Genomic DNA, 27,961 nt, shown 5'->3' on the forward strand with positions numbered 1-27,961 from the left:
GGCCAACTGCAAACATGAATAAACAGGCAATATTCCCTCTTGTACCCACAGTTGCTTTTGAAGTCAGTCTTAGTTCAAGAGCCATTATAAAACTGCCAGGGAAAGTGCATGGCTGCAGTGACCAGGAGTTGAGCTTGGCTTGGGGGTGCGTTTAGCTTTTCAAATAACTGTCAAAAGGCACCGATAACCTTGTCTTCTATCCATTTGTCCTCTTTTAAACCCCTTGAAATTGGCAGCCGGTAATGGTATGTGGGAATGACCTTTGGAGATGGGTGGAAGAGCCGTAGACTAGACCATGGTCAGACAAGTGGCAGCTGAGTCCACAGAAGGAATTGGGGTGTGGCAAGTGTCTCAGAAGGGACCCTCCCTAGTTTCTTGGACTATAAAGGGGGGGGGGGAGAGATGTGCTTTCAGACTTCCAAGATTCTGTTAATGTGACCTTATGATAAAGTTAGAGTTAGTACTTCTTGGTGTGCTTCTTGTCTGGACTACCTCGCAAGGCTGACACAGCCATTGCTGTATCATAATAGCTAGAGGAGGAAAAGGGGCGATTTTGCATCAGGGATCAAAATGTTCACATTTGTTCCCACTGCAATGTGAGTAGCAAGCACTCTGGGATAATCCTGCGTCTCCCTCACCAAAACATAGAAAAGGGGGAGATACGTAGGAAAGAGGCAAGTTCTTTTTGTAATCTGTTATGTGGATCTTCTCCTCCTCTTCAGAAAGGAAGCTTGTAAGCAGTAGTCTTCTCAGGACTACTTACTCCTGAGTAAGAGAGTCTTGAGAGCTGCTTCAGAAAGGCAAAAGGAAAAGGAAGGAGGAGTTTTGCTCAGAGGAACAGAGTCACACCTCTTCCTTTAGCTCTAACCACGGCTGGTCTCTCTTTCTTCTGATAGAAAGGAAATGCACTGTTACTAGCATATAAGCGCTAAGATATGTTGGCTTCCTCCAAGCAAAGCAAGAGAGCTGTAAAATAATATTTTCTGTTTGAAGGTGCCCTAAGTTGAGCAGAGTTGAGTTAGAGCAGAGTTGACTTAGCCAAAAATTTGGAGGGAGCACAATTTTTTTTTTCATACTCCTAAAAAGTGAAAAGGCACAGGTCTTCCCTTTAATTGGAACTGCCTAGAGGAGTGTTTCTCAACATCTGCAACTTTAAGATATGTGGACTTCAACTCTCAGAATTCCTCAGCCAGCCATGCTGGCTCAGGAATTCTGGGAGTTGAAGTCCACACATCTTAAAGTTGCAGATGCTGAGAAACAGTGGCCTAGAGTTTAGAGTTTAGCATGGAATTATGGTTTAGTACATTGTGTGAACCAAGCCTATGGCATAGTGCGTGGATATCTAAACATGGCATTGGGGGTAACAATGTATCCTCCAACACTGAACCTGCTTAGTAAATTCCCCACTGTGCCTAATCTTTATACATTTAAAAAAAGAGAAAAGAATGGAAGCTAGCATGTCTTGAGCATAGCCTGCACATTCCTGGGAGTCCTGTTTGTTTGGCTTCTGGCATGTGGGTATTGTTTTATTATTATTATTTTGCCAAGGGATGAGGGAACATTTTGGCCGCAGAAAGTTGAAAACTGTTTAGTGCAATGCGTTTCTTGCAGCACCACTGCAGTTGTTCCCCCAAATACCTGCTTCAGGGAATCGCCTGACATGGGTAACCAGATGTTATTCTATGTCATCTAAAGTGCAAAGGTCTGGTCCTGGTAGAGGGTTTGAACCCCATAGAATAACATCTGGCTACTTGAGTCTGACGATTCCCAATAAAGATGAAACCGGTCATGCGATGCCTCTTGGTAGTCAAGGTAACTGAAATACACCATACTGGATATATATATATATACTGGGTAAAAATAGAGCAATTCCCCACCGTCCAAGAGGAGTGGTAGAAGTAATGTAAAACCCTGTACATGGGGGCATGGCGTAACATCTGTATCTCTTTGCTCTGAGAGCTTAAGGGAAGTGGACTGAGTATACCATTCTGAGAGCTGCTTCGGAGGAGGCAGACTCAGAAAAATATCTACACACAAGCAAAGATGCATGATATTCCCTCTCTTTGGCAAAGCATACACAACAGATCTGTGCAGTGCAGTGGCTGTTTTGAGGAATGGGATTACCTCAGCTGTGAGTTTTATGTATTTTATGATTTTTTAATATGCTTTTATATTGTGTTGTCTAAGGCTTTCATGGCCGGCATACGATGGCTGGTGTGGGTCTTCTGGGCTGTGTGGCCGTGTTCTGGAAGTTTTGTTTCCTAACGTTTCGCCAGCACCTGTGACCGGCATCTTCAGAGAGCAGAGTTCAGAGTGCTCCTGTCTGTGTTCCTGCACTCTGAAGATGCCAGTCACAGCATTAATGTCACGAAACATTAGGAAACAAAACTTCCAGAACACGGCCACGCAGCCCGGAAGACCCACACCAGCCATGCTTTTATATTGTTTTTTCCCCCTATTTTAAAATTGTTGTCTGTAAGCCACCCAGAGTCATATATATGAGATGGGCGGCTATACAAATTTGAATAATAAGTAGACCCACAAACTTATCCAGGCAAACCACACACCATGTCCCCCAAATCAATAGTCACTAAACTAACATGACAAGCCAGAAACCCCACACACATTTTTTTTTTTTTTAAGGGAGAACAAACACACAGGTTGGCCATGACTGGCTAGTTTATGGTTCAGTATGTTGTAACCCAAGCAGCAAAGCTAATTTAGTAAACACGTTGCAAACTCTGGCTCGCAGCATCAACAAAACTCCCCTTTGCATCTCGTTACTTTCTCCTGTACCCCAGAATGCTTCCTTCGACTCATGAGTGGGGCTGGTCTTATTGGGGTCCAGCCAAAGAAAGAATAAGTTAATTGCCTTGGAATTCTATTCTATCCTTCTCTACATGGGGAGGTCTTTCAAGAGATTGGTGATGATGTGGTGGACCTCTCAACTCATTCTCTCTTTCTGAGCACCCACGGAGGAGACTATGAAAATGTTGAACTGGGTTTGGCCAGAGTTATGGATCAGATGTGGGTTTGCACACTGAAACTTGATCTGCATAAGATGCGTGTCCTGTTGATCATGGATATTCTCTTTCCAAACGCTGTTGCACATCCTCAGAAGAAGCAGATGTGGGATTTGGGGAGGGGCACTGGAGCACTGGTTCTGGGTTAGGAGGTGGCAAGAGTGCATCTCCTGTGCTCAGCCACAACAAAGCAGGCCTCCCTCACCTCCCAGGCGCTCTACTTGGGTCGGCCCTTGAGGAGCGTTTGAAGCAGTAGCCAACCGTCGGTTGGAGTGCGTTACACAGGTCATCTGATCATGGGTGTCACCAGGGTGGGAGGCAAATGACGAAACATGGGACGATGTTCCACAAATGCTGTGACTTACCTACTTGCATCACCCCTTGGGACTCAAGGACATGACATTGCATCATGTGCGTGTCATGCGGGTGTCACTGCAGATCGCTGTGGGCATTGCTGCATGTGGCAATGGCCCTACAGATGCAGTGACATTTAGTTTCCAGCTTAGCTGGAGGACTCTGTGTGGACGCAGCGGCAACAGAAGAAAACATGCTCTTCCCTGCCTCCACTGCCCAGAACAGCAGTTCACACGAGCCCCAATCCAGGTTCCCGGCATCTGTCCTGGGTCTCGGCCCAAGGGCCCAGCTGCCCCCTGAAGCCCGTACCAAGGAGGCGGACTGGCCCAGGGAGTAATGCCACCCGGGCTCCTTGGGACAGCAGATGGGCATCCTCCGGGCAGCTCTCCTCCGATGTCCTGCGAAGGGCGTGGGCAGGCAGGCAGGCAGGCAGGCAGGCGGGCAGCACCTGTTGAATATGACCTGCAGCCGGGAAGGCCCAAGAGGCGCAGGAGCCCTGATGATGAAAGAGGAAATAAAAAGGGGGGCCCTCAGGTGGGGGGAGAAGGAAGCCCGAGGGCGGCCAGAGGCTAGAAGCCCGCCCTCTGCTGCCCACCCGTCCTCTCCCGGCGCGTGGAACTGCAACTCCCATCGTCCCCTGCCTGCCTGCCTGCCTGCCTGCCTGGGAAGGGCGGGAGCTTGCGGGTCCCGCCGCGCGGAAGCGCCTGAGAGGGCGGAGCGGAGGCCGCCGGCGCGCTCCGAGGCGCAGGACGCAGAGGGGAGGCGGCTCCGGACGGCGGACGGCCTCGTCAGGGCCCGCCCGCCTTCCCTCCGCCTCTCTTCCCCCGCCGCGGCCGCCTGCCATTGGGAGCTGCGCCGAGGCAGCCGCTCTTGCTCCGCCGCCGCCATCATGAGCTTCTTGTTGTAAGTGCGGGAGACGCGTCCGGCGGGGAGCGCTGCGCCTCGGCCTCGGCCTCCGCCTCGGCCGGCGGGGCACAGCTCTCCGCCCGGCCGGGCCGCGGGAGGAAGGCGGCCCGGCGCGCCTCAGCCCCGTGGCCTGGGAGGCAGGAAGGGCGGCCGGGCGGGCTGCGGGGCAGAACCGGCCGGAGAGCTCGGCGGGGCCGGCGAGGCGCTCCTCGCCCGCTCGCCCGCCCGGGCCGCTTCTCCCCCCTCGCCGCTCGCCCTTCCCGCTTTCTCGGCTTCCCCTCGGCCTTGCCCCGTCCTCACTCCGCTTCCTCCTTCCGCCCCTTCGAGGCCAGCCGCCTGCCTCCCGCCCATCTCGGCTCCTGCGGGAAGCGGGGGAAGCGCTTTTGCAGTCGTTTATTGGGGGGGGAGGAAGGGGGTTCCTTTGCTGACCTCCCTTTATCTCTCCCCCTCCTCCCCCCTCTAAAAAACGGACACGAGTGGCGGGGCTGCGGGGGGGGCTCTCCTGCACCACAGTGGGGGAAGGGGGGAGGATTTAGTGACCCGAAAGCGGACTCGGGGCTGGCGGATGAGTTGCCTCCCCCGGGATCTCCTCTCTGAAAAGTTTGAAGCGTTTTTCTTTCCCAGGAAGCCTGTGAAGTGAAGTGAAGTGGGGGGGGGGGGATAGTCCTTGTTGCTGGGTGCCTGGAGGTGATCTGCTGGGGTCCATATGGTAAGAGGTGCGTGGGGGTGTGTGTTAAGGGTCTTGAAGGGTCCACTGGAGTTGGGTGACCAATAAATCTAAATAAAGAGATAAAGTCCTTGCAGTTGAATTGGGGCAGGGTGATTGGGGTTTTCGCCATGCCCCCTCCCCATGTCTTTGCTTTCCTCTGCCCTCCTCCGTCCCCATTCACAGCAGCTGGGGGACTCCCCAGGGGCTTCGTTTGGTAGCCATAAAATGGAATTGCATCTCCCTCCCACCCTTGCCGAGGGGTCCTGCAATCAATCATCCTTTCTTTCCAAGAGTCTTTTCAGTGACCCTGGCCTTTTCCCGATGGTTCTTCGGGTGGAGGAATGGGTGAGATGCCCAGTTTAGAAGGAAACATTTTGTGTTCACGTGCATTGTTTGTGTTTTGCCTTTTTAAACCCAGATTGGCAGCTCACCCAGTTGGTCCTGTTATATGGAGGTGCTCTTCCTCCTTTTCTGTTTTGGCCACCAATCACAGCTGCGTGGTTATACTGGACTGGTTTTTCTTAGTGTTTTTTGAAAAATTCTGACTGTAATGAGAAGCAAGTTTCTGATCTAGTTAAAAAAAAAAACTTTAAAAATATGTATCTAAATTTAGAAGGCAGTTGTTTGCTTCTTAACAGCCTGATGGGTCTTTCTAGAGCATCTGGAGGATATGCATTGTGTACTTTTTTTTTTTAAGTAATGTGTGTCCTCGAAATTCTGCATTTTGCTCTGGGGGATTGCAGTGAGAATGGAGATTGTTTTTAGGGTGATCTTTCACTGCACTGGAGAGAAATCTTACAACTGTGATGATAAAAAGCATGTCCCCACTTCCATTATTGACCTTTGAGAAATGATGGGAGCCCATCTATTAAAGATTGGTGCATTCCTTACAGAGTTGTTGTGAGGAGGGAGTGCTATATATGTTGTCTTGAACTCCTGAATAAATCTTAACAAATAAATGACAGTCCTTACTGAACTTTCTTGATGTTAACTTTTGAGGAAGCAACATCCATAAGTATGGGCTTACCCCAAAAGTGGTACACGAGTAATAATAATACGTAAGTAGGAATTTACTATAGAATAATAAGTATCTTGAGGGTGTGATTCATATTTATTAAATGGATTTTTCCAAATGCTGTGTAGTATTGTCAGATTGATAACAGTTCCAAAATTCTGAAAGTTGGTTCTATTAATTTGGAGATAGTTTTATGCCAAAACAATAGTCATGACTAGCACATAAATACGTACAGCTTGTGGTTTTTTTTCCATTTGGTTTTCTGGTTTAAAAGCAGAAACCAAATCTCTGTATAGGAGTGGAGGCATTGTAATTACGATAATACACATTAGTTAAGTGAATTATCCCTTAAATAAAGGGTAAATGGCAAGGGATATGTTGGGGGCTTCAAGAATAAACAATTCATAGCACTTCATTGAAGAAGACTAATGTTGTGAAGTACTGATGGTAACATATGGCCATGGAGGTATAGTTTTAAATCTTCCAGTTAGATGGCTAGTTGTGAGCTGAAGTATTGCATTCTAACCACATTTGATGGCTGCAAGCTGGAAAACATAACTTGTGCAAGTATGCTTCAAAAGTGAGTTTATTCTTGACTAACCGTGTAACCCAGTCCTTTTCACCTGTTTTCACCATAGTTACCATCACTCTGTGCCCTCTCATTCTGGTTAGCAGAAAGATAATGTGCACATTCTTGGATCTGGTTACTGTGGCTAAAGTAGATGACACAGCTTTTGTTTCTAGTGGCAGTTCTACAAGAGATCTGATTTTCCTACTTCGGAGCGTCCTAGTAGTAATGCTAATGGTGTGTATTCATCCCTGCTTTTAATATCGCTGGAAACTTCCATAAATCACAACCAGAATATACCCTGACGTGTAGATTGCTTGCTTTTAAAATTGCTGTTCTCAGACAGGGAAGAACCCACCACTGTGTGTCATGGAGTAGCATTATTTCCTAGCTATTTCTTTTTTATTTTGCTTGCTCGAACCTAACAGTGTCTACGAAGAGGGGCAAGCAGAGATCAGGGAGATGAAAGTCCCACCCCTTTCCCACATGTGTGGTGAAGTTGCACACGTGCCCAGAAGGGGTGGAGGTTGTAGCATAATGCTGCAGCGCTGCTTTCATCATCCTGATGAAAACAGCAAGATCCTGTGGGCACTGCTTCCCAGACCCTGAGTCCCAACACCTTGCAACTTTGAGAAAGTTTTGTGGTCTTAGGACTGACAGTGGACATGCAACAAGCAGATAAATCCGCAATTCAGGATGGGGGAGTACAGCTCTTCTCCATCTCTTTTCAGCTCTCAACAAATAGGGGCAGAAACGCAAATCTTTCTTGTGTGGTGTGTGTGTTTATTTAATACAAGTTTTTAAGTTAATTTCTGTTGTGGCAGTTAAAGATGGTGCTGGAAATCAAACATCCTGAAATAACAGAGAAAAGCTGAGTTTCTAAGTCCGTTTTCCAGTTTTTTAAAGAGCTTTTGTGGTTCTGAGAAGGTAGTGGAATAGGAATGCAAGTGTTTTTGACAAATCACAACAGATAAATGTCCAGTTTATTTCTTCTCTGGATGACCAAGTTGATCCGGCTGTGGTCATACACCAGTAGCAGGGGTTGTGCTCCTAGGATTCTGGATTGTTGGACAGTCATGAATATTTCATTGGAAATTTGAGACCTAATCTTTCAAGTTGGCAATGTTTTTTAAAGAACAAATTACTGCATAGTTACAAAAGCCTACCCTGCAATTCCCAGGATGATGTTAAAGATAGTTCTTGTAGGCGTAGCATATGGCAATACACCATGCTTTTTAAAATTATTTAAATTGCCTGAAAAAGAATGCCTGGGGGGGACATGCTCTTAAAATCTTATTTTCTCAGTTGCTTATTGCTTTTGCTTAGTTAGTCTTTCAATTATATAAGTGCCCCCATAAAAAATTGCCAGCAGAATTGTTTATTTGCAAAAATCATGAATAAAAAGTCTAAAATATGCTTTTTATAGGGCTACAAGACTTTAGCTTATATCTTCAGTGATTATAATTGTTTCATTCAGGTCTATTTAAGGAAATTTTTAAAAAACCCTCAGCATTTTCAAAAAATCTGTTAGAGCTCTTATCCCTACTTCTTTTTCTAGATTTCATAAGCTCAGTCTTAGACCTAAAAAGTTTGCACAATAGAATTTAGAAACTGTATCTACATGGCAGAAGGATGAAACAAATATACAAAATTTCTAGGCAGTAACATTACCACAAAACTCAATGAACGCATGAGAATCTTAGAATTTTTTTATAAATGAGAAACCTGTTCTTATCAGTCCAAATTCTTCTGGTAAGACTTACATGTTATCCCTAATTCATAAAAATCCAGGAACAGTTCCCTCCCCCTTGTCTTAGCTACAGATAAATCTATTCAGTGGATTTTCTATATATACAAAACACGGTTTAAAAAACTCCCATCATATGCCATAATATAACAATAGCTTCTTGCATGGCCGCTCCTTCTGAAAAGAAAAAAATCATGGAGGTATCATTAAACAATCTAGTAACAAGCCAATTATATGATGGCAGTGTATCAGTTGTAACTTTATGATCTGGACAAAGAGCAGAAAAAACGTCTAACAGTTTCTAGCAATCCAAGAAATAAATACTGCATAAGATGCATTAGTTAATCACATTTAGCAGTACCTTCTCATTACCTGATATCTTCCTTACCATTGAGAGCATCAAAATGAATGGTTTTAATGACAGACCCATGGCTGCCTACCCCTCTCTAAGTTAAAAACCTTCCCATTCCAAATATAGAAAAATATCAAGTATGACTTGTCTAACAGTTTTAGGACACATTTGCATTATCAAAAATACTTGGAAAAAAAACCCACTGAATTATGGCCAGGGGCGTTCATTCAATCTACTTTTCTGGGTTTACTTGACACAGTAAAACATAAATTAATTAAAATTAATGTAATAAAAAGGTATATTGAATGAATCACATGTGTTTTACATATATGGTTTTACACTAGAGCTTGACAGTAAATCACAACTTTCCAGAGCTTATTCAGCATTTGGCTTTATTTGGCAAAAGATTCTCTGACATATCCGGGCTAGATTAGAATCTTTATCACAGATAAGAATGAAGCTTTAAGTGGAACAGGCTGCAATGGGTAGTCAAGAAGTTAGAGTTTTTATAAATAAGATATTCCAGAGGTTAAACTCTTTAAGTTTTCTTCTTATTCTGAAATGTGTCCTAACATTTCAGAATAAGAAGCACTTCATACATTTTTTTGATAGCTGGCTAAACTGTGTAGCCAAAATATCTTTTCGTACTGCTTGGAGCTGTGTTGCATTTGTAGGACAACTGTCCCATATCGCACATCTCTGAGAAAGTAAGGGCTTATTTTGATGTTCATGTTATGACTACAAAGTACACACAGGAGTCCCTGAATCAAGCTAAAAGGATGCCTGCCAGACATTACTCACAATAAACAAAGGTCAGGTTTGAAGTTTGGAGATTTGCTTACTGTTTAACTTGATAAAATATTTCCTACTAAAGTAAAAACAGGTTTGTTGAATATATGAAACATACCATGTTCCCTAACTTTCTTGATCTGCAACAGAAAGATTCTTGCAAAGGCAAGACTTAGCATATCAGCTTGGTGGGAGAGGGTAACATTCAGGTTCATTATATCTTTCTTACAAACTTTCTTAAAATCCAAAAACAATGCTAAAAGATTTTCTCATATTGATGTGATGAGAGCCAGTGTAGCGATATGGTTAAGATGTTCAAGCTATGGAAATTTGCTGGGTGATTTTGGGTTAGAGGTTCTTAGCCCAGTCGACCTCATCGAGTTGGTATTCTGGGGCTAATACAAAGAGAGGTCTCCATGAAAGGCACCTCAGGCTCCTGGAAAACATCCATCTACCCACCCACCCACCAGAGACACTTGCATGTCTTCTGGAATTTTCTGTGTGAATGTATGTGAGCCTCAAGGAATCTATTTTGATAACTTTTCAGTTTGCACCACCAGCAGTCTTGGCAAATATTTATATGCCTATATTGTCAGCCCCACTAGGTAGACCAGGCCAACAAATCAACTCCACAGGAATATTAAACTTCCTTTTATTGAGATTGGCTATACTAACATACTCTGGTAAGTCTGATTGTGCTGTACCTCCTCCCCCTTCTTATACTCCAGTGAATCAGGGAAGCATCTGCCTGAGCCAAGCCACTTTCAAATGTTGTCTTGTTGCTCTGGACTTAAAAAATGCTTCAGCCCCTTTTGCCTAGGTAACAGTTCCTGTACATTTCTGTCAAGGTCATCTTCCTTACTCTCTACAGTATATACTGGATGGAGAAATTGTTATTCTTTGTTAGACTTTCACTTTATGTAATAATTGAACTGCAGTAAAGATCAGCCATGAGCTTACAGCTGACAAGATTATTTTTCTGTTTGGAAAAATAGCCAGGTTAGGACTGGGCATCTTATTTGTGATCAACCCAGACTTTGTGGAATCCAAGTTTTCTTCAATACACTGGCATTGCCACCCTTTCTAAACTCCTGGAATAGCAATCTGCATTCTCCAAATAAAAAAAAAAATTCTGAGAAAATCTCCCTGATCTTTCACAAGAATGATGGAGTTGACTTCATTGTTCCTTTATGGTAACTGGCATAGGATGAATAGAGGGCATTGCTGACAAATTCTTTGTTAAAGTTTACTAACATTTTTGTATTAGCTTTAGAAATTTAAAGATATGGCTTGGAGTTGTAAGATTCAGAAATCCCAGAAATTGAAAATGAAGCATTAAACTTTTCCACTTACTGATGTGATTTTTTTACATTAGTATACATAATGTTGTAATCTGTGTATTCTTTTTACATCTCTTCAAATTATTTCTGTTCTGTGATATAGTTTTGGAATCATATAAGCCTTGCAGGCAAAACATTGTCTTCCTGTTAACCATATTTAAGAAATCTAGAAGTGTTTTTATTTATTTAATAAACTTACATAGCTGCTCATCTACCAGGAGGAGCTCTGGGTGGTGAACAGAATAAAAACACAGTACACTAAAAAAAAAACCATTTTAAACAATGAACAGTGTTGTGGCCATGATAAAACTCACATTCATCCACCAGTCTGACCATACTAGCTCTTTCAACATCCTGGTTCCAGTGCCTGGGGGAAAAGCCACCTATCCTTGGTAATCTCTGCTCTGTGCTTGCTGACAATAAGTTCCCCCATCTTCAGTTAGTTAGAGCTATATTCAACCATGATCCTGACTTTTAAAGTGGCTTGGGATCTTTGTTATGTAGGATCCCTGGTTAGTGCTAATAGCTCATAGTGTTGCTGAACAATTGAATTTGATTACATTTTCAGCATCGTCTTTTAAACCTTTTCCTGATTCACATATTTATAAATTATTATATTTATTATTACAGCTTGTAGTGACAGCAGTACAATCCTCGAATGGAGGACTCCATCAGTGGCTGCTACCCATAATGACGACAAACCAAATTTGGGAACAGTATCTCTGGTTATAAAACAGGATAGACAAACAGGAGAGCTGCTGTTCTTGGAAGTTTGTAAGAGGCTTCCTGGCTAGGATGGATGATTTTTTTGTTCTGATTTAGCAAGACTGTTTTCATGATGAAACTTGCATGTGTTGAAATAACCAGTTGCGTAGCTGGTAATGGATCTAGTTGGTAGAAAAAGGAGTTACTATTTAATGTGGGCCATTTTTACTTCTAAGCAGTGCAAAGCAGGAAGTCTTATGCTGCGGTGAAAGTTACACATTTACATCTCTCAATGTGACTTGCTTAAATAATATTCTAGTAAAGTTCCCATGTAAAACATTCCATTATGTTATAAAGTTGAAATAACTAATCTGTAATTTTAGCTACTTATTTTAGCATGGGGTGTCCACCTACAGAATTATCAGTTATTTTGGTTATATCTGCTTACTCTGCATCTCTGGGCTTTGCGGAACTGGAATCAAATAAGCTTATGTTTCATTAGCATATGTATAGTACAACTGGAACAATGAAGGAAGAACTTCTGTAAGTGATGAGGTTGACAATTATACAAAGAACTTCCATCTTCAGTGGTGGAGAACTGAGAGGGTTGTGAGATTAAACTATCGATTAAAGGAAATTGCATTTTTAATATATTTCTTTGGAGTGGTTTATACATGTTTAAACTGGCTTACAGATGTGGTCGTCTGCAAAGGCGTTCAGTGACAGTGTACTAGTCTGCTTAAATTTCTCTGCCAGACAACAAGGCACATTGTGGCCATCTGCAATTTGCCACTCCTCACCAGTATGGACCAGTATCCCAACCATATCAGTGGTGGACATCTGGCAGCCTGACTTTTTAGTTGAAAAATTAAAAACAACAACAACAAACACTTCCTCTGTTCTTTAGAAAGCTTCTAGAATTAAAAAAGGGATGTAATGCAGTACCATATATTTCAATATGAAAATTAAAGGGTAGTAATAGAGGATCTTTAATAGCAAAAGGTTCATTATCTGTTCAATATTTCTAATATAGCCCCTTCTGTACAAAAAGGCATATAATGATCTACGTGAAGATTGATGCTTGAAGACTTAAGGTACTGGGTGCATTTATTAGCAAGAAGTAGTGAGGGTTATGGCAAAGGGAGACATGACCTCTTTGATTTTATTCTGTTCTCTCTAGTTATCCATGGAGAATAAAGAAAGGAGTGTTGAGTGTACAATACTCCACTTTTTAAAAGAAATCCACATTTCTGTTTAGATGGCTTCTATAGCCACGTGCTTCTATTATGTGAATATCTAATTTACATTCTTCCCCTTTTAGTTACTTCTCAACCCTGTTAATCACCATTTTCAGGATTTCCTTCTGAAGGCAGTGTGCTTTCACTTCACCACTGCTTTGTAACAGGCCTTCAACTGTCCTTCTCCCAAAACCCAATATTTATTTCTGAGGTTCTCTTGCCCCCCAGTGTACATCTTTTCAGATCATAGTGTATTCAGAGTTTGCTCTTTCAGCCCTGGATTTAACTCTGGTGATTAACTTAACAAAGCTACAAACGAAAAGATTCAGGGGTGTTTAAATAACTTTATAAGAAATAATCTTGAGTAATCCAGTGGCAAGTTAATACAGATTTCTTGTTCCAGGAATGAGTTTGGATTTCATGATCTCAGTTTACAACTGTAAATACACTTACTGGGGAGTAAGTGCAGTTAAACACAGAAAGATTTTGAATCTGTTTATGCAGTCATAACATTCTGCAGTTCGTATATCTTTCTGTAAAGTGTACCAAGTAATTTTTATTCTGTACTAGACAACCTGTGATCCATTGGGCCATCCTTTCAGAGATATTTCCTTACCTAAACAGAGAAACAGAATATCTACGGGTGGGCAAAAAAGCAGTGGCAGCAGGAGCAACTTCTGATTTCTTCCCAGCTTCCCCATTGACTTTGCTTGTGGGAAACTGGCAGGGATTGTCGGAAATCACTCCTCCTCCTCCTCCTCAGCTGACCCGTGGAACTGCCTGCTACTTTGTTGGGTGGAGGGGGAACAAAGGGAGCCACAGGGCACGAGGAAAACTGCACCACCGGTCCCCATCCCGGTGTGTCCCCAAGGGCCTCCTCCCTCCAGGGAGGAAGAGAGCTCACCTATCGACCACCAGTGCCCCCCAGCCAGCCCTACCTTGGCTGCAGGCATCCAGGTTGCTCCCTTGTCCTTCCCTCACTGCCAACTGCCATTAAGAGATTTCAAATTTTGGCCTTGGTTCCAAAGCAGCCAATCGCAGCTTGCCCGTCGGGCCTTACCGCCAGCCAATTGGGTGCAGGGGCCAGAGGGGGGCAGGAAAGAGGGCAGGGATATGCCCCTCCCATCTTCCCTTGCACCACACAACCTACGGACTTCTGGGAAGTGTAGTCAGAAGGTGTGGTGGTGCTGAAGGGGCCACAACTTTGCCAAATTTCAATCCTATGGGAGAAATGGGTCCCAGATTTTGATCACATTCTTTAAGTTAGCCCATTTGAGGTACGTTGATTCAAAAATAATTGTCCTATGATGCACTGGTTCGCCCAGTTGAAGATTACAAACAGACAAACACTAAGAGTTTTAGTAGTTTATAGATCCGTAGTTCCTTGCATTGTTTCAGCTTTGAGACAGTTGCTGCTGTTTTATGTTTAAATGTGAGTGTAGACATTTTCATCAGCCTTGCTCCCCATTCCTTTTCTCTGTGATTCCTTCCTTCCTTCCTCTATCTTAGCTGTATTGTTTTATCTCTTTCCTCTTGGTAAATATTTTCTGTAGGGTTTCACCCTTGCATTGTAATGTCTTCTGAAAGTCTTCTTTCAAACTTCCCAAGTGTTTATCCTGTTTGAATTGGTAGTCAACACTGAATGAATTGTGAAACAAAATAGTATATTTTATTAAGAACCTAAGGGATTCAATATAATTAATAAAATGTCTATTTACAGTATTACAGTTGTCCAGTTGCAGCTGGACATCTCTATTTGATCGTCCAGTATTGATAACTGAGTATCCATGCTGTAGAAAGAGAGAATGTAAATTGTGCAAAGTAAAACATTGTGGTGTTCAATTTGTGGTTGCCAAAAGAGACAATTTGAAAAGCTAGGAAGATTTAAAGTTTAACCTCCCTTTGCTTTCCTGTTTAACATACCCAAACATCATTCAGAGTTTTCCAGTGACTGGCGCTGTATTTACATGTTTTGCTGACTTTTGACAAAAGACTGTGTTAAGTCTTTTTGGTGCATGGAGACTCTTCAGTGGAATAGAAAAGGGATTGTGTTGCTAATTAATATCTCAATATGTAAGGAAAGAAAGGAATATTTAAAGAGCTTCTTACTTCAAAGAAAAGGCCTTAAACCGAATGAATAGTAATAGCAATGCTTGAAAGCTAGGGACTTTGTATAGCAGATATGAACAGGTACCAGGATCCCAAATTCATCTGTGACTAATAAAATTTTGAATCAGAAATGGATTTATGATTTCAAACAGTGAAATCTACTTACAAGAAGTAGTGGTGAAATTATGTAGTTGTGGTAGTATGTTGAAACTTTAATACGAATACTTGGGAAGATTAGTAATCCAGGGTTAGACTCTGATCAGAAGAAGCTTTCTTTAATATCAGTAGCCTTGCAATTCATGGACTCTGGGAAGGTAGAGTAAAGGATGACCATAATAAACAAGAGGCTGAAACACCTTCCTGTAAGGAAAAGTTTTGTTTTGGGGCCCATTTTTATCTTAATGGAGAGGTGTTTAAATGGAAAGTCTGTGAAGAAGGAGTATATTTGAAGATTTCCGGGGGATGGGGAGACTAAAGAATGAGCATGATAAAGGTGTATAAGATCATATATGGTATGCAGAAGGTGGGCAGATTTATTTATTTATATTTGTTATAAGTGCTTTTATGTCACTTCAGTCAGAAATGAATTTCAGCTGCCTTTGTCAGCCTGTGAAAGCAATAGAATCAGGCTAGACAATTAAGAAGCCTCTCTCTATACTTAATTCATGTATTGAATTGTTGCAAGATACAGTATTTTTACTGCATATGTTTTTATTAAGGACCTTTAATCAATATCTAATCAATATCTGTCAAGAATATCAGCTTTTCTCTAATACTTTTGAAGTTTTTTTTATTGCATTCCATTTTTTAACAGTTACCCTTACTGTTGTCTTCCTCATTTTGATAGTCTTTGCCATTCTTAACTTCCAACCCGAGTATCATCTTTGATTTCATATGTTGAATATAGTATTTCTTAAACTCTCAGTTTGTCTTTTGGATTTATCTAATTAAGCTGTCATTATCCAGTTATTTTTCCTGTACAGGTTGATATATGATCCCGTGCCATAAAACTGTTCTTTGGATTGAAATTTTAAGACGATGTGCACTACTTCATAGAACAGCTGCACAGTGATCCTATTTAATTGATGAGAAAAATCAGTAATTTCTCTAGATTTTCTTCAGTTCTGCTGTTAGGTGTTCTTTGCATGTGTATAGGACAGAGGATCCCTCTGTTTCAAAACAAAAGTTCAGTCAGTCCTTTTCATTAAGTTTGTAAGGAAGCATCCATCTTTTGTTATTACATCCAACAATTATTTCAGAGGCATCTGATCCTTCAATATTGTTTTATCCTTTGCAATTAGGTACCAATATATTTTATGCTTAAAGATGTCATTTACCACCTTTATTGACAAGTCTACTCTTTTCTTCTTTCTATAATAATGGATTTTGTGCTTTTTTTCTTCAGGGGTGTAATTGTGGCTCAGCATTCAGATCGTGTAATTTTGAAATATGTTGAGTCTGTCAGTTTAATCAGAAGACAGATGCTAGAAGGTCTCCAAATCCATTATTTGAATGCACCAACATTACTGGCCTTGCATTCTTTTTGAAAAATGCTTTGCATTTTTGTTGCTTCCTAAGCTTTTCCCTACATCATTCGTTTTCTTCGTTTTCTCTGATTAGACACAAAAGCTACATTTCCTCCCTTCTTTTGGATCTGCTGATTTCCATGTTAATATATATGTATAGACATATGTGTCTATTGCATTACATGTCAAAACTGATAAGTGTTTTTTTTGCATGGAATAATACTGTAACCTTAAAATCTGTATTTTAATTGCTTACATCTTTTGCTGCATTCATTTTTGCATTTGTACCTTTCATCTCTACACCACCTGTCATTTCTCAGATAGCTTATGCATGCCTTTGCCTGCTTTTAGCATACATGTCTAGAGATCTGCGTGTATCATGTACCCGTGCAGCTCCTGGTTTTCCATCTCTCCCTGCTTCCCCTACAGGATTCTCCATGAGATTCATGCAGCAGTGCCCAAATCTCCCATCACTTATACCTCTCTCCCACTTTTATTTCTCCTGGTGAGGGATTTGTAAGGAAGAGATATTGTCTGTTACATTCCACACCTCCGGTTCATCAGCAGAGTCCCTGTTCTCTGACTTGTCCACAGTCTCTTAACTTTGATGACCATATTCTCAGCAAATGACCTTCCCATTTTAAAAGTAAATTATCTGGGGAAAACCTGATCTTTTTAGGGTAAATATGGTATAGTAAATAAGGAGGTTGTTATAAAATTTATGGATGTCGCCGAGAAGGAGAGTACATAGTCAGCTTTTTTTCTGAGAAGATTACTTAATTAAGCTGACTGGCAGAGGATACAAGGCAGACAAGTAACATGTTTTTTTTATAATGTTTACCAATTCATGTAATTCACTGCCATGATAGTCAGCAGCTTAGAGAATTTAAAAAGGGATTTGAGAGATTCATTATGAACCAATTTATGGATTATTTTTCCATGTTGTTTAAATAAGATCTTCATATTTGATTTTTTTTTTAAGGGGTGTTTGCAACAAGAGATGAAATAATTAGTATTCATTAAACTTCTTATCTTATCTTATCTTGGATGTTCTCCAGATGTTTTGATTAATGTCCAGATATCTCAGCAGTAATTCTGGGAGTTGCCTAGATTGATGAATTCAGTGGCTGACTTCAGTGGGCCTTAAAGGTACATGTATGTAGAATTTCAGGCATAATATTTTCATTAATTAGTGATAGCTTTGTTCAAAACAAGTAATATTTTATAGTCACCTTAATATGAAAGCCTAATGCTGATTTTTTTTTTTTAGTTTTGGAGGCCACACTATTAGTTACAAAGATCAGTTATGTCTTACTCTTTGCTTGATCCCAGGTAATTTAAAAAAAAGTCTTTTTGAGAGGTACTTTTCTTAAAAATTCTACAAATGTTAACTAAGTGAACTTGGTTTTTTATCAGAAAGCTGATTTCTGTGTATGGGTGTACATGAGTGGGAAAGTAATAAGGAAAATACACGGTCATGGATGTGTGAGTTTTCATAATTGGGAATTAAATGAAATTCAGAATGTATCTTTTATCTATTTATTTCATGTCTGGAAGCTGAATAGTCTGGAATATATCAGCTGCTAAATATATGCACAAACTTTGTGCTGAAAAATGTTTCCTCCTCATACTTTGCTTTGGACTGTCAGCCAAAAAGTGGAAGTATGGTTTTAAATATGTAATTTAGGAAGGGAGAATAAGCAGTGGGTACGTACAGTTCCTGTTATCTATATGGTAAAAGAGGAAGTAGACCACACTGCTTTAACAAACATTTCAGAGCTTTAAGAAATCTTGAAGGACCCTGAATTTGAAATAAGGATGTTTCAGTAGGAATGAGAATAAAACTGACAGTTCCTTGATGGTTTGGCTTCTATTAAAAACTGGAAATCAGACACCCCAGTTGAAATAAATCTTGATTTTTTTACTTGCTTTCAGAACCATAGAAAAGCAAGGATCTAGAAATTTACAGTCGCCATACATTGGACAGATAATCCTAAAATACTCTTCCTATATAGAATCATAAGAGTTTTATGTAAACCTCCCTATAGTTGTTTTCTTTAAGAAATCAGTTGAAGACATGCCTATTTACCCAGCATTTATGGGGTAAGCACTTGTTCAGAATCAGATTATATCTCAGAATGCCTATTACTATGTGTTTCTTTCTTTCTTTTAAATAAATGTTTATATTTTTATTTTTATTTGTTCTGAAACCCTACTGGTTTTATTGTGTCTTACTTAAGGCTATTGAAAAAAATGTTCTGTAAATCACTCTAGGCTTTTCTGGAAGGAAGAGGGTATCGAAATGAAATAAATATGTCTTTGAGTAGTGCTAATGTGCTCCTCCACTCTGATACCTTTTCTCAAGTTTAAACATGTCCAGTTCCTTTAATCACTTCTCAACTGTATGATTTATAGTCTCCAGTCATTCTTACTGCCCGTCTTGCTGTACCTGTTTCATTTTCTCTGAATTTTTCTTAAGTGTGGTACCAGAAGTGGGCATAGTATTCAAGGTAAGGTCTGACCAATGCAGAACACAACGCAGTGATTTCTTCCCATGATTTGGAAACTGTACCAGTCATGATGTATTTCCCTTTTTATCAGACTGCTAAATCATATTCAGCTTATGTTCCATTCTAAGTCCATGATCCTTTTCACCCTTGCAGATTTAAAGTTTTACAGTTAAATAATCTAAGTAACATTCCTTTGAATAAAACAAAACAGTTATACAGTAGGAATCCTGGAACATGATGGTACAAGCCCTGAGACCTATCCATGGATACGAAAGTTTAGTTATAAAAATTTGTAGCATCCTTAAAGACCTCTGGGAGGAGATGAGTTGAACTTAGATCAGCTTGCTCAATTGGGTAAAATATATTCCTGGGTAAAGGCTAGAGTGAATTATTTATAGCTAAAATATGTCACTGTTGAACAGTCCCACAATAGAATGTTTTTGTTAAACAAGGGTTTGATTCATGTAAAGTAATTCAGCAGCAACTTGGCTCCTAACATTATGTGAGCACAAAGTCACAATTATAGGAGTATCTGCACTGTTGTGCAATGTAGATTGGTTAGGTAACTCATACTCTCAGAGCATTACAGATTTGCCACTGTATTTTTCTCCAGAGGAAATAGTTGCACAGTATCATATTGTACTGGGAATTTGGAACAAAATGTTGCTCCCGGAAGTGCTTCACTGTCAGGTTTAGTGAGCCTCCCTCGGCATTTCATTCCAATTTGATCTTCTGCCATACCTCCCCAAAGTTAGCATCCTTTGACTCCTAATCTTACCTAGTCCTCATTACACTGTTTTGACTGTGCCCTGCAACGTAATGTTGTCTAGCTAAAAGATTCTTTTTTATATGGTATTTCTTGGAGTATCAGCATTCAACAACTCACAGCTTGCTACCTTCATCCTTAGGCATGGATGGTGCCATTTTGATTATATAAGCAACATCCTGTCTGAAAGCTGGAAATAGGGTAGAGCTATGCATTGTCTTGATTGTTATAAACATATAAACAAAATATAACTCTAGACAGTTGTGGCTTTGCAGCTTGTGTAACAGATAATGAGCATTCTGTTGGAAGATCTAGTTGTCTGCTGAGTGTGTTGAGTGTAGCATGAACATTATTCTGCATTGAGATGACTTAAACATATATCTAATGTATATATGAAAACACTCCAGATTGGAAAAATATTTAAACATTGTATATTGTGTTTTCATGTGATTGGCCCTTAGGTTCATATGGGAGGATCTGATGTCTATATTCTTTATACTCAGTATAGACAGAAGCAGGATTTTTGTATATCAGTTGATTATTAATGAGGTTAAGAGAAAAACCAGCATTGCAAGAATGCAGTAGGATCACTGTATGAAAACTCATACCTTTGAACATGTGAACCCTGATTAGAAGAATTGAGAAATGTCAGATCTGATCCAAAACTAACTTCATTTTCTTTTCCACTATAGCTCAGGGATAGATTTGTAGTAACATATATTTAATTAAATTTCCTTTGTTTTTCTTCTCAATGGTTTGTTACTGTCCATTCTGTCTTTTGCGAGGAATTGAAAACACATACATTTGTGCTATTGAATTTGGATGCATATTAAGTGATGCTTAACTTTGAAGGATTTTTTTTTTCTAAGCTAGTACAACAAAAAAACTTTTTTCAAAGAAAGGGGCAGAACAAGAAAACTTTCCAGTTGAATGCTGGATTGGGGGAAATCCCACGTTCTGAGCCAGATGAGTTTTCATAGAGCAAAACATAGTTGGGGGTCTTTGCTGGCATAAATTAACTTGCTGTTTGAGAAAGAGGTGGTTTTGGCATTTTGGCACTAGTTGTAAAGAATATATAGTAGGTGAAAGTGCTGAGTTTGTTGTGAGCTAGAGTTTAAAATAATCACAACATTCTTTCAAACAAAGAGTCTGGCTTAGTGTACAACTGTTCAACAGCATTTTTGTACAGCTGTGATCTAATTATAGTACTGTGATCTGTTTTAATGGGATGGCTGATATGAAGTTGAAGGGGGATAATGACTTTAGGAATAGGAACAATTGAAGTATATTTGGGGCATATCTTTTTAAGTTTAATTTATAATTTTTTTTTTAACCTTGGATTTACATGGGAAACTAATTTGGCTATATCTCAATTATGTATTAATTCTAAAAGTCTAAAACTGAAGGCTGCAAGGACATGTGTATTAAAGTCTAGTTTCTAGTGACAAGAGCCACTTGATGGCTGAATATAGGACTGCTATTCTGTTCTTGTAGCCCTCTTTTCTTTGATCTATTGCATAGGTGTTAGGCAGCTAAATGCATCTGTTCTTAGCTATAGTACCCTGGTAGAGTGTATGATTGTTGAATTCCCAGGACCTCTAGTTAGAAGACAGCTAGCAGGTGCTTAAAGGAAAAAAAAAATGATTGGGTCTCTAGAGAGTCAAGTCTAGTCTGTGATGATGAGATAATGGTCTGATACAGCCTATGCAAATTCAGTTCTTAGAATCCTCTAATCTAAGTTCACTTGCATTGTAATGACATGTAATAATATGGTCTGCAAAACCATAACCTTTATTTTTAATAAATAACCATAACCTTTAATTCTAATGGTTAGAATTATGTTTTGCTAAATGGTCAGTTTTTTTTACTCATTTGTATTTGAGGGTGGACAATGAGATGGGATCTTTACATGTCAGCCTCCCTGCCCCTTTGTTAAGGTGGGTTTATGCTGGCCATAGGCCACAGTAGGAACTCAGAACCAGCTGCTGCCCTCTTGTTTTTCACCCCCAGGGCTGGATTTGAATCAAACCCCAAATTGTATTACAAAATATGAATTCATCAAAGTGTGTTTTTGATGCAAAATGGAGAAGCAGCTTAAGGTAGTTGCCTCCTAATTTGGAAGGTATTTTTATCTCTGGTCAGTGTACTATCCATTGTCAAAGTATCTGTGCTTGTATGTCTACCTTTTTTTGCACAAAAATTAAAGAGTTGATTCTTATCTTTCTGGATGTGAAAATCCAGTTCTGATGTATACCGGCAGGAGTGGCATCCAAGCTTTAGGAAACTAAATTTGAGAAGCTCCCCATTTTTAGGGTGATGAGAGGCTTTCCTCCTATAATAGTGCTCTCTTGATTTTCATCAGGAAGCAAAGCTGCTTTTGTAGCATAGGTCTTTCCTTCTCACGTAATGGAGAATGGCACATACACCCAGGGAGGTGGGCTATTTGGAGAGGTCAGGAAGCTTCTGGAGCTGGTGGTATCTTCCCTCTTCCCTGATAATCATTGATTTAGGTTGACTGAATATGACTGAGGTCTTTCACTATTGGATGCCAAAGAACAGGAGCTTCAGAGGGAATTGCTGCTTAATTTAGATGCTGTTTTTCTGGGTTGGTTGTTGCTTTGGGGACAAGAGCGCATGACCTATTGCTCTGTGACACTGTGGGATTAATTTTGTGCAGCAGGATCATGTGCAAGGATTTTTGCATATTTGTTGATGGAGCAGATGGCTGCTGCTGAGCTTGGTGGAGACTGCAAAATAGAGGAAGTTTAAAAGGGAGTGGGAGGCTTAGATTCAGACAGTTCAAGAGACACTGGTATGGTTTGAGGTCTGGTCCAGTTAGAAGGCATATAATGGTGTCACATCACTAAAACCAAGTTAATATTGTCTCCTCAGTGCCTGGATGGGCAACTGCTTGGACAGAGAATTGTTAAAGCAGTTAAGAATTGTGTATAGGGTAGAGGGGATGGGGGAGAAGGAGTCTCTATTCTTTTGTCCTCTAATGTGTTCTCAGCTCAGGTAATTCCCTCCCCAATATTTAGAGGAGAGCTTTTTTCCTTGCAGATTGCAGGTGTATGGGAGGGACCGGATTCAGACAGCAGCAGGGGGCCAAGCCTAAAACTCCCCCATTCCCTTGCCAAGATGCTAAGTATTAATCGTAAACAGGATGTCTAGTTGGGACAAAACATGGCCAGTTTGGTCTAGTGGTTAAGGCACCGGGCTAGAACGCAGGAGACTGTGAGGTTTAGTCCCGCTTTAGGCATGAAAAACTGGCTGGGTGACTTTGGGCCAGTTATTCTGTCTCAGCCCAACTCACCTCACAGGGTTGTTGTTATGGGAAAAATAGGAGGAGGAAGGAGTATTAGGTATGTTCGCCGCCTGAGTTATTTATAAAAATAATAAAGGGATTCTATCAATCAGTCAATCAATCAGTCAGTCAATCAGTCAATCAGTCAGTGACTTGAAGGAATGCCATGTAAGCACAATAAATAACTTCACATATTTTATTCATAACAAAAATAAGATCGTCACTTTACTTGCCTTGATATTTCTTGCCTACACATAACTTTGGGCGTGATCAATGGGAAGGTTTCAAGCTGACTTCTATTTTTCAACCTGTTCAAAATCAAGTGTGCCTTTATTCTGTATTTAGGACCCCTCTAACAATAGCCTCATCAGCACAAAGGCCATGCCTTGTAGCTGTGGTGATGTGTGAAGGGAGTTTGTCCTAATCTTTCCATTTGGAGAAACTTCTCCATTATTTTTAATGTTAATATTTGCCCAATAGCAAAAATGGGGATACAGAACTAAAGAGAGCAATATATATTGTTCCACCTTGGGAAAATTTAAGTCAAACTCAGGGTAGGAGGAATATATAATACAGAGCAAATCCCTTTCTGTGTAAAGGTTTACCTTTATGAAACATAAATTTAATATAATAAGGATAAGTTACAACTTTGCAACATTTTCAGGTGGCAGGTATCAACTCCTAATATAACTCTGTTGTTGTATTGGACAATACTATTTGTTTTCTTGGGTTCTGGGCTAATTTTGATTCTGGGGTCCTTAGAGGGCTGTTGTCTATTTGGGGTTATTTTGGTCTTCTGTGTGGCCATTATTTCCCATTAATTGTTATTTTTATCTGTTTTTAATATTGTGTGCTGCCCAGAGTTGTTTCCAAATTGGGCAGCTTTACAAATCTAATAACATAAAGTACGTAATTTCAGGCAACAAGATTTTGCCATCTCATTCAAGAACATTGAAACCTTGAGAGATTTGGCAATCTCATGAGAGAATTGTTTCAGTCAATATTTTTTATTTAATTGGGGGGTTTTGTGGGTGCCATCTAGGTTAGATGTCATAATACTGACCTCTGAGATACATTAATCCTATTTGTCCACATGTAACTCTTTATATTGCTTGTGAAGGGGGGAAGAAGTGTATTTTAACCAAGAATATATGAGAATGGGAATGAAGTTCCTTGTTGTGAAATTATTTCTCTAGTGCTTTTAGTGCTCAGGTTTCTCTGAAGCCAAAATATTCTTCTCCCTTTGCAGTGGTAGCCGCTCTTCTAAAACTTTTAAACCAAAGAAGAATATTCCGGAAGGCTCTCACCAATATGAGCTGCTGAAACATGCAGAGGCAACTCTTGGAAGTGGCAACTTACGGATGGCTGTTATGCTGCCCGAGGGTGAAGATCTAAACGAATGGGTTGCAGTGAACAGTAAGTTTTTTCTGTATATGTTTCAGCACTGATGATTTAGGAAAGCACTTTCTTTTTTTTAACATAATCCATTCCTCCTGGAATTTGCAACTTAGACATATTTTTTACTAGGAAGTAATTGTTACGTTTATGTTTTGGAGGTTGTAAATCTGCCTTCAGCAGTGGCAATAAATTGTGGAGATTGGAAATGAGTCAATATGGCGTTGGATAGCTTCATCCTGTTTGGGGCATAATATGGGGAGAGATGGCAAATCAAATCAAAATCCAAGGAGCACATGCTTTAAGGCAACTTGTGGGTCCAAGGCGTGGTGTATATTTTCAGCTGAATCATCTGCTACTGCTGTCCTTTTGTGGTTATGATCAGTCCCTTCTTCTTTTCCTCAGTCTGTTGCAGGGTTAAAGAGCACAACAAAAAGGTGCAGTTTCAGTTCATTTGCTCAAATATGCAGAAAGAGTCTCTCTTCTTCTGCTCTGGAATGATGTCCGTTTCCTATCTTTTTCAGTCCAAGCACAAATGATAGTTCTGTATTTCTGGATTCCAGAAACACTCTTCGGTAAATTTGTGTATGTCTGGCTCTTAACAGAGTTTTATAACATGGCCTATGGAACTTATGCCCCACCAACCTGGACCACACTCATCAAAGGCATTGATTTACTTCCTGGATTTATGGCTTTTCTGAGGCTGTGAAAGTGGGGATTGTTAAAGGCTTGGAAGCTGTGATATATAGGTCTCTTAGTGGGTCACAAGTTGTATAGGTCAGAGGTAGCACCAAGTATAATCAGTCTTTCTTTGGAGCTTCAGTGTCTCCATTTATAATGCAGTATATCAAGTAACGGCAGAATTATCTGAAGCAGAAAAATGTGATGAAAAATCTGGGTTTTCCAACAGCAGTTTATTTTAATTTCAGGTACTTCCTTTGAGAGCCAGTATTCTTTAGCAAATACTAAAAATAGATACCAGTCTGATGGGTTTGTCTCATTTAGATTCCAGTGACAGCTTTTTTGCTATTCTGAGATACCCTTCTTTAGCTGAATTAAGATAATTGTTAAAATAAACAGTTCCCTTGTTTTTGTGGAAAAATATTTTGTCAAGAAACTGAAAGGGAATAGTAGAAGAAATCTGAAATGTATTTTGTGGTTGGGGAATAAAAAAGTAGCCTTGCTCAACTTGGTGCCTTCCAAATGATTTGATGAGGACCTCTCATTCTTGCCCATTGGCCGCGTTTGAATCAATGCAAGTTGTGAAATTGGGAATAACCATTTCTAATTCTTTCAGCTGTACCTGTTCATCCCACCATTTACAATTTGGGAACAGCAGTACCTTAAATGGCTGTTGCCCAGGACACAGTACAATATACAGTAAATGAAATATTTAATCAGTTAAGAATACTGATATATCATTATTATTGTGTCCTGTAATGCAAGGCAGTAGTAATAATGAGGTTACAATAGGTACAAATGATTTTCCAAGTAATAGGATGTTTGCATAGAAAGGAGACTTTGTTTCACAGAAACATACCTGTAGGCCTGCCACTCATAGAAACTTTTGGCCCAAACGTTAGTGGTCTTCTCTGTCATCCTGAACACCAGGTCGTGCATGAAAAGGAAATGTATTTTGTTTTAAAGTCAGAACAAAACTGCCTCACTCAAAACATTCCATCAGAATGACTGAATTGGTTGTATTTTCTCGGAACAAAACTTAAAGTGGTTTGAAGGTTTTCACTCATGGAATATATCTATTTTGCTTTGTGCATAGATCACTTAAAACAGTCAATTTTAAGGATGGTATGCTGATTTCAAGCTTATTTCCTATGGCAGAAACATAAATAGTGAGATTTGAAATGACTTTCATTCTGACTTTGAAACAAAATTCTTGGAAAATTTGAGCTCGAGCTCAGAATATTTATAGTGGCTGTTTTGAGTTCAAACTATTATTAACTCAAAACGCTTGCACAGCAGTTCATTCAGCTTTAGATTAAATTTCTAATCACAAAATGATTCCTCGCTGATTAGTTAAACTGCCAATTAAAGTATTCTCCCTTCCCCACAGTACTGAACTATTCATTTTTATTTATTTTACAATATTTGTAAACCACCTCACCCATTTATGAATCTGGATGATGAACAACATATCAAACACTAGTGAAATAATAGAAATACAATAAAAAACAGTTGATTAGAAAACAGTTAAATGAAAACTTCCAGTTTATAAACAGGAAACTAAAACTAAAAATCAGCCAAGGCCACCCAAGTGGCCTTAAACACCAGAAATTTTGTTGTGCTTTGGATTTATGGCAGTGCAGTTGATGAGGCACATTTGTGCAGCAAACATTAAGCTTCACTTCATGTCTCCTTTCCGAACTCAGCTGGAAATGAAGCTGGCTTAAGGAACTGCTGTCTGGATTAAGTCTGTTCCTTGGATTTGACAACAGTGCCAGCCAGATGTTCTGTCTGGACTGATGTTTCCATGGTTCCTGACTTAGTTATTTTTTAGGTGAAATATACCAAGGAAAATATAATAAACAGAACTAATATTAATAATACAGTGATTCTGCAGTCAAAAAAAGAAATTAATACTAATTCTATTCATTTGAATGAAACATAAAAAAAGAAAGACCCATATAATAATATAATATGATTCCCAGTTGGTGGATTCTCCTGCTCCACCCCCCACCCCACTATTCATGCTTTGAAAGCAAGGATTAGTCATGTTTCTTTGTGGACATATGGTTTCCATTTACTCTTTTGGACCATGGTTTACTGGTCGCACAAAACACTGTAGACAGGTTTTTTAAAATAAATTTTTATTGCTTTTTAATTAATAACAAAAAAGAAAAAACACAAAAATAATAATAATACATAAGAAGAAAGAAAACATTAAAAGGTATTACAAAAAGTGACAAAAATACGAGAACAGCAAAAAAAAACCCTGTAGTATACCATTATACAGTAAATAGTTACACATTTATATATATTTATCTAATGCAAATATTATTCAAATGAATATATGTTTCCAATACATTTATATATGCCATATTTTTAACCTGTTGTATTTTGTATAGATGAGTCCCATATTTCATTATACTTGTCCATACAAAGTCTACGTCTAAAGGCAATCCACTTGTAATTAGCAAGTACAATCAGGTTTTCAATCCATTGAATAAATGGGGCCATACATTTTTCTTTCCAGTGCCGCAATATCAGTCTTTTGGCTGTAGTAAGGTCATGGAGAATCCATTTACGTTGTCCAGGTGTCAAATTCCATGTACTAGGTATATAGTTCAAAAGAATGTTATCCTCTGAAAATTTTAGCTTTTGTTGCACAATCATGTTTATATAGTCTACTACTTTCTCCCAAAACTTAGTAAGTATAGGACATTGTAAAAACATATGTTTTAAAGAGGCATTGTCCTCATTACACGTCCAACAAAATGCTGTTTTTGACCGTCCTTTTCTATACAAATGTAATGGAGCCCAGTAAATTCTAAATATTATTTTTTGTTGCATAAGTCATAGTTTAAGATCCATTGACACTCTTGTTATAGAAGATAAGACTCTCCCATTGTCTAGGCAATATAGAAACT

The 27,961-nt window shown here is 39.7% G+C and overlaps 1 protein-coding gene across 1 annotated transcript in view; it reads left to right on the plus strand.

Moving 5' to 3' along the window:
• Positions 1-4,113: 4,113 nt before the first annotated feature.
• Positions 4,114-27,961, plus strand: part of MOB1B (MOB kinase activator 1B) — a 38,328-nt gene continuing 14,480 nt past the window's right edge. The window contains exons 1-2 of the mRNA XM_088133173.1: positions 4,114-4,280; positions 24,211-24,377. Of these exons, the coding sequence (XP_087989299.1) occupies positions 4,267-4,280; positions 24,211-24,377 (181 nt within the window). The 5' untranslated portion in view covers positions 4,114-4,266. The remainder of the gene's footprint in view (positions 4,281-24,210; positions 24,378-27,961) is intronic.

The sequence above is a fragment of the Python bivittatus genome, unplaced genomic scaffold, assembly GCF_059951505.1.
Source record: "Python bivittatus isolate LINGU-HERP-01145 unplaced genomic scaffold, Pbiv_v1 ctg000070_np1212, whole genome shotgun sequence".
In the NCBI taxonomy this organism is placed as follows: Eukaryota; Metazoa; Chordata; class Lepidosauria; order Squamata; family Pythonidae; genus Python; species Python bivittatus.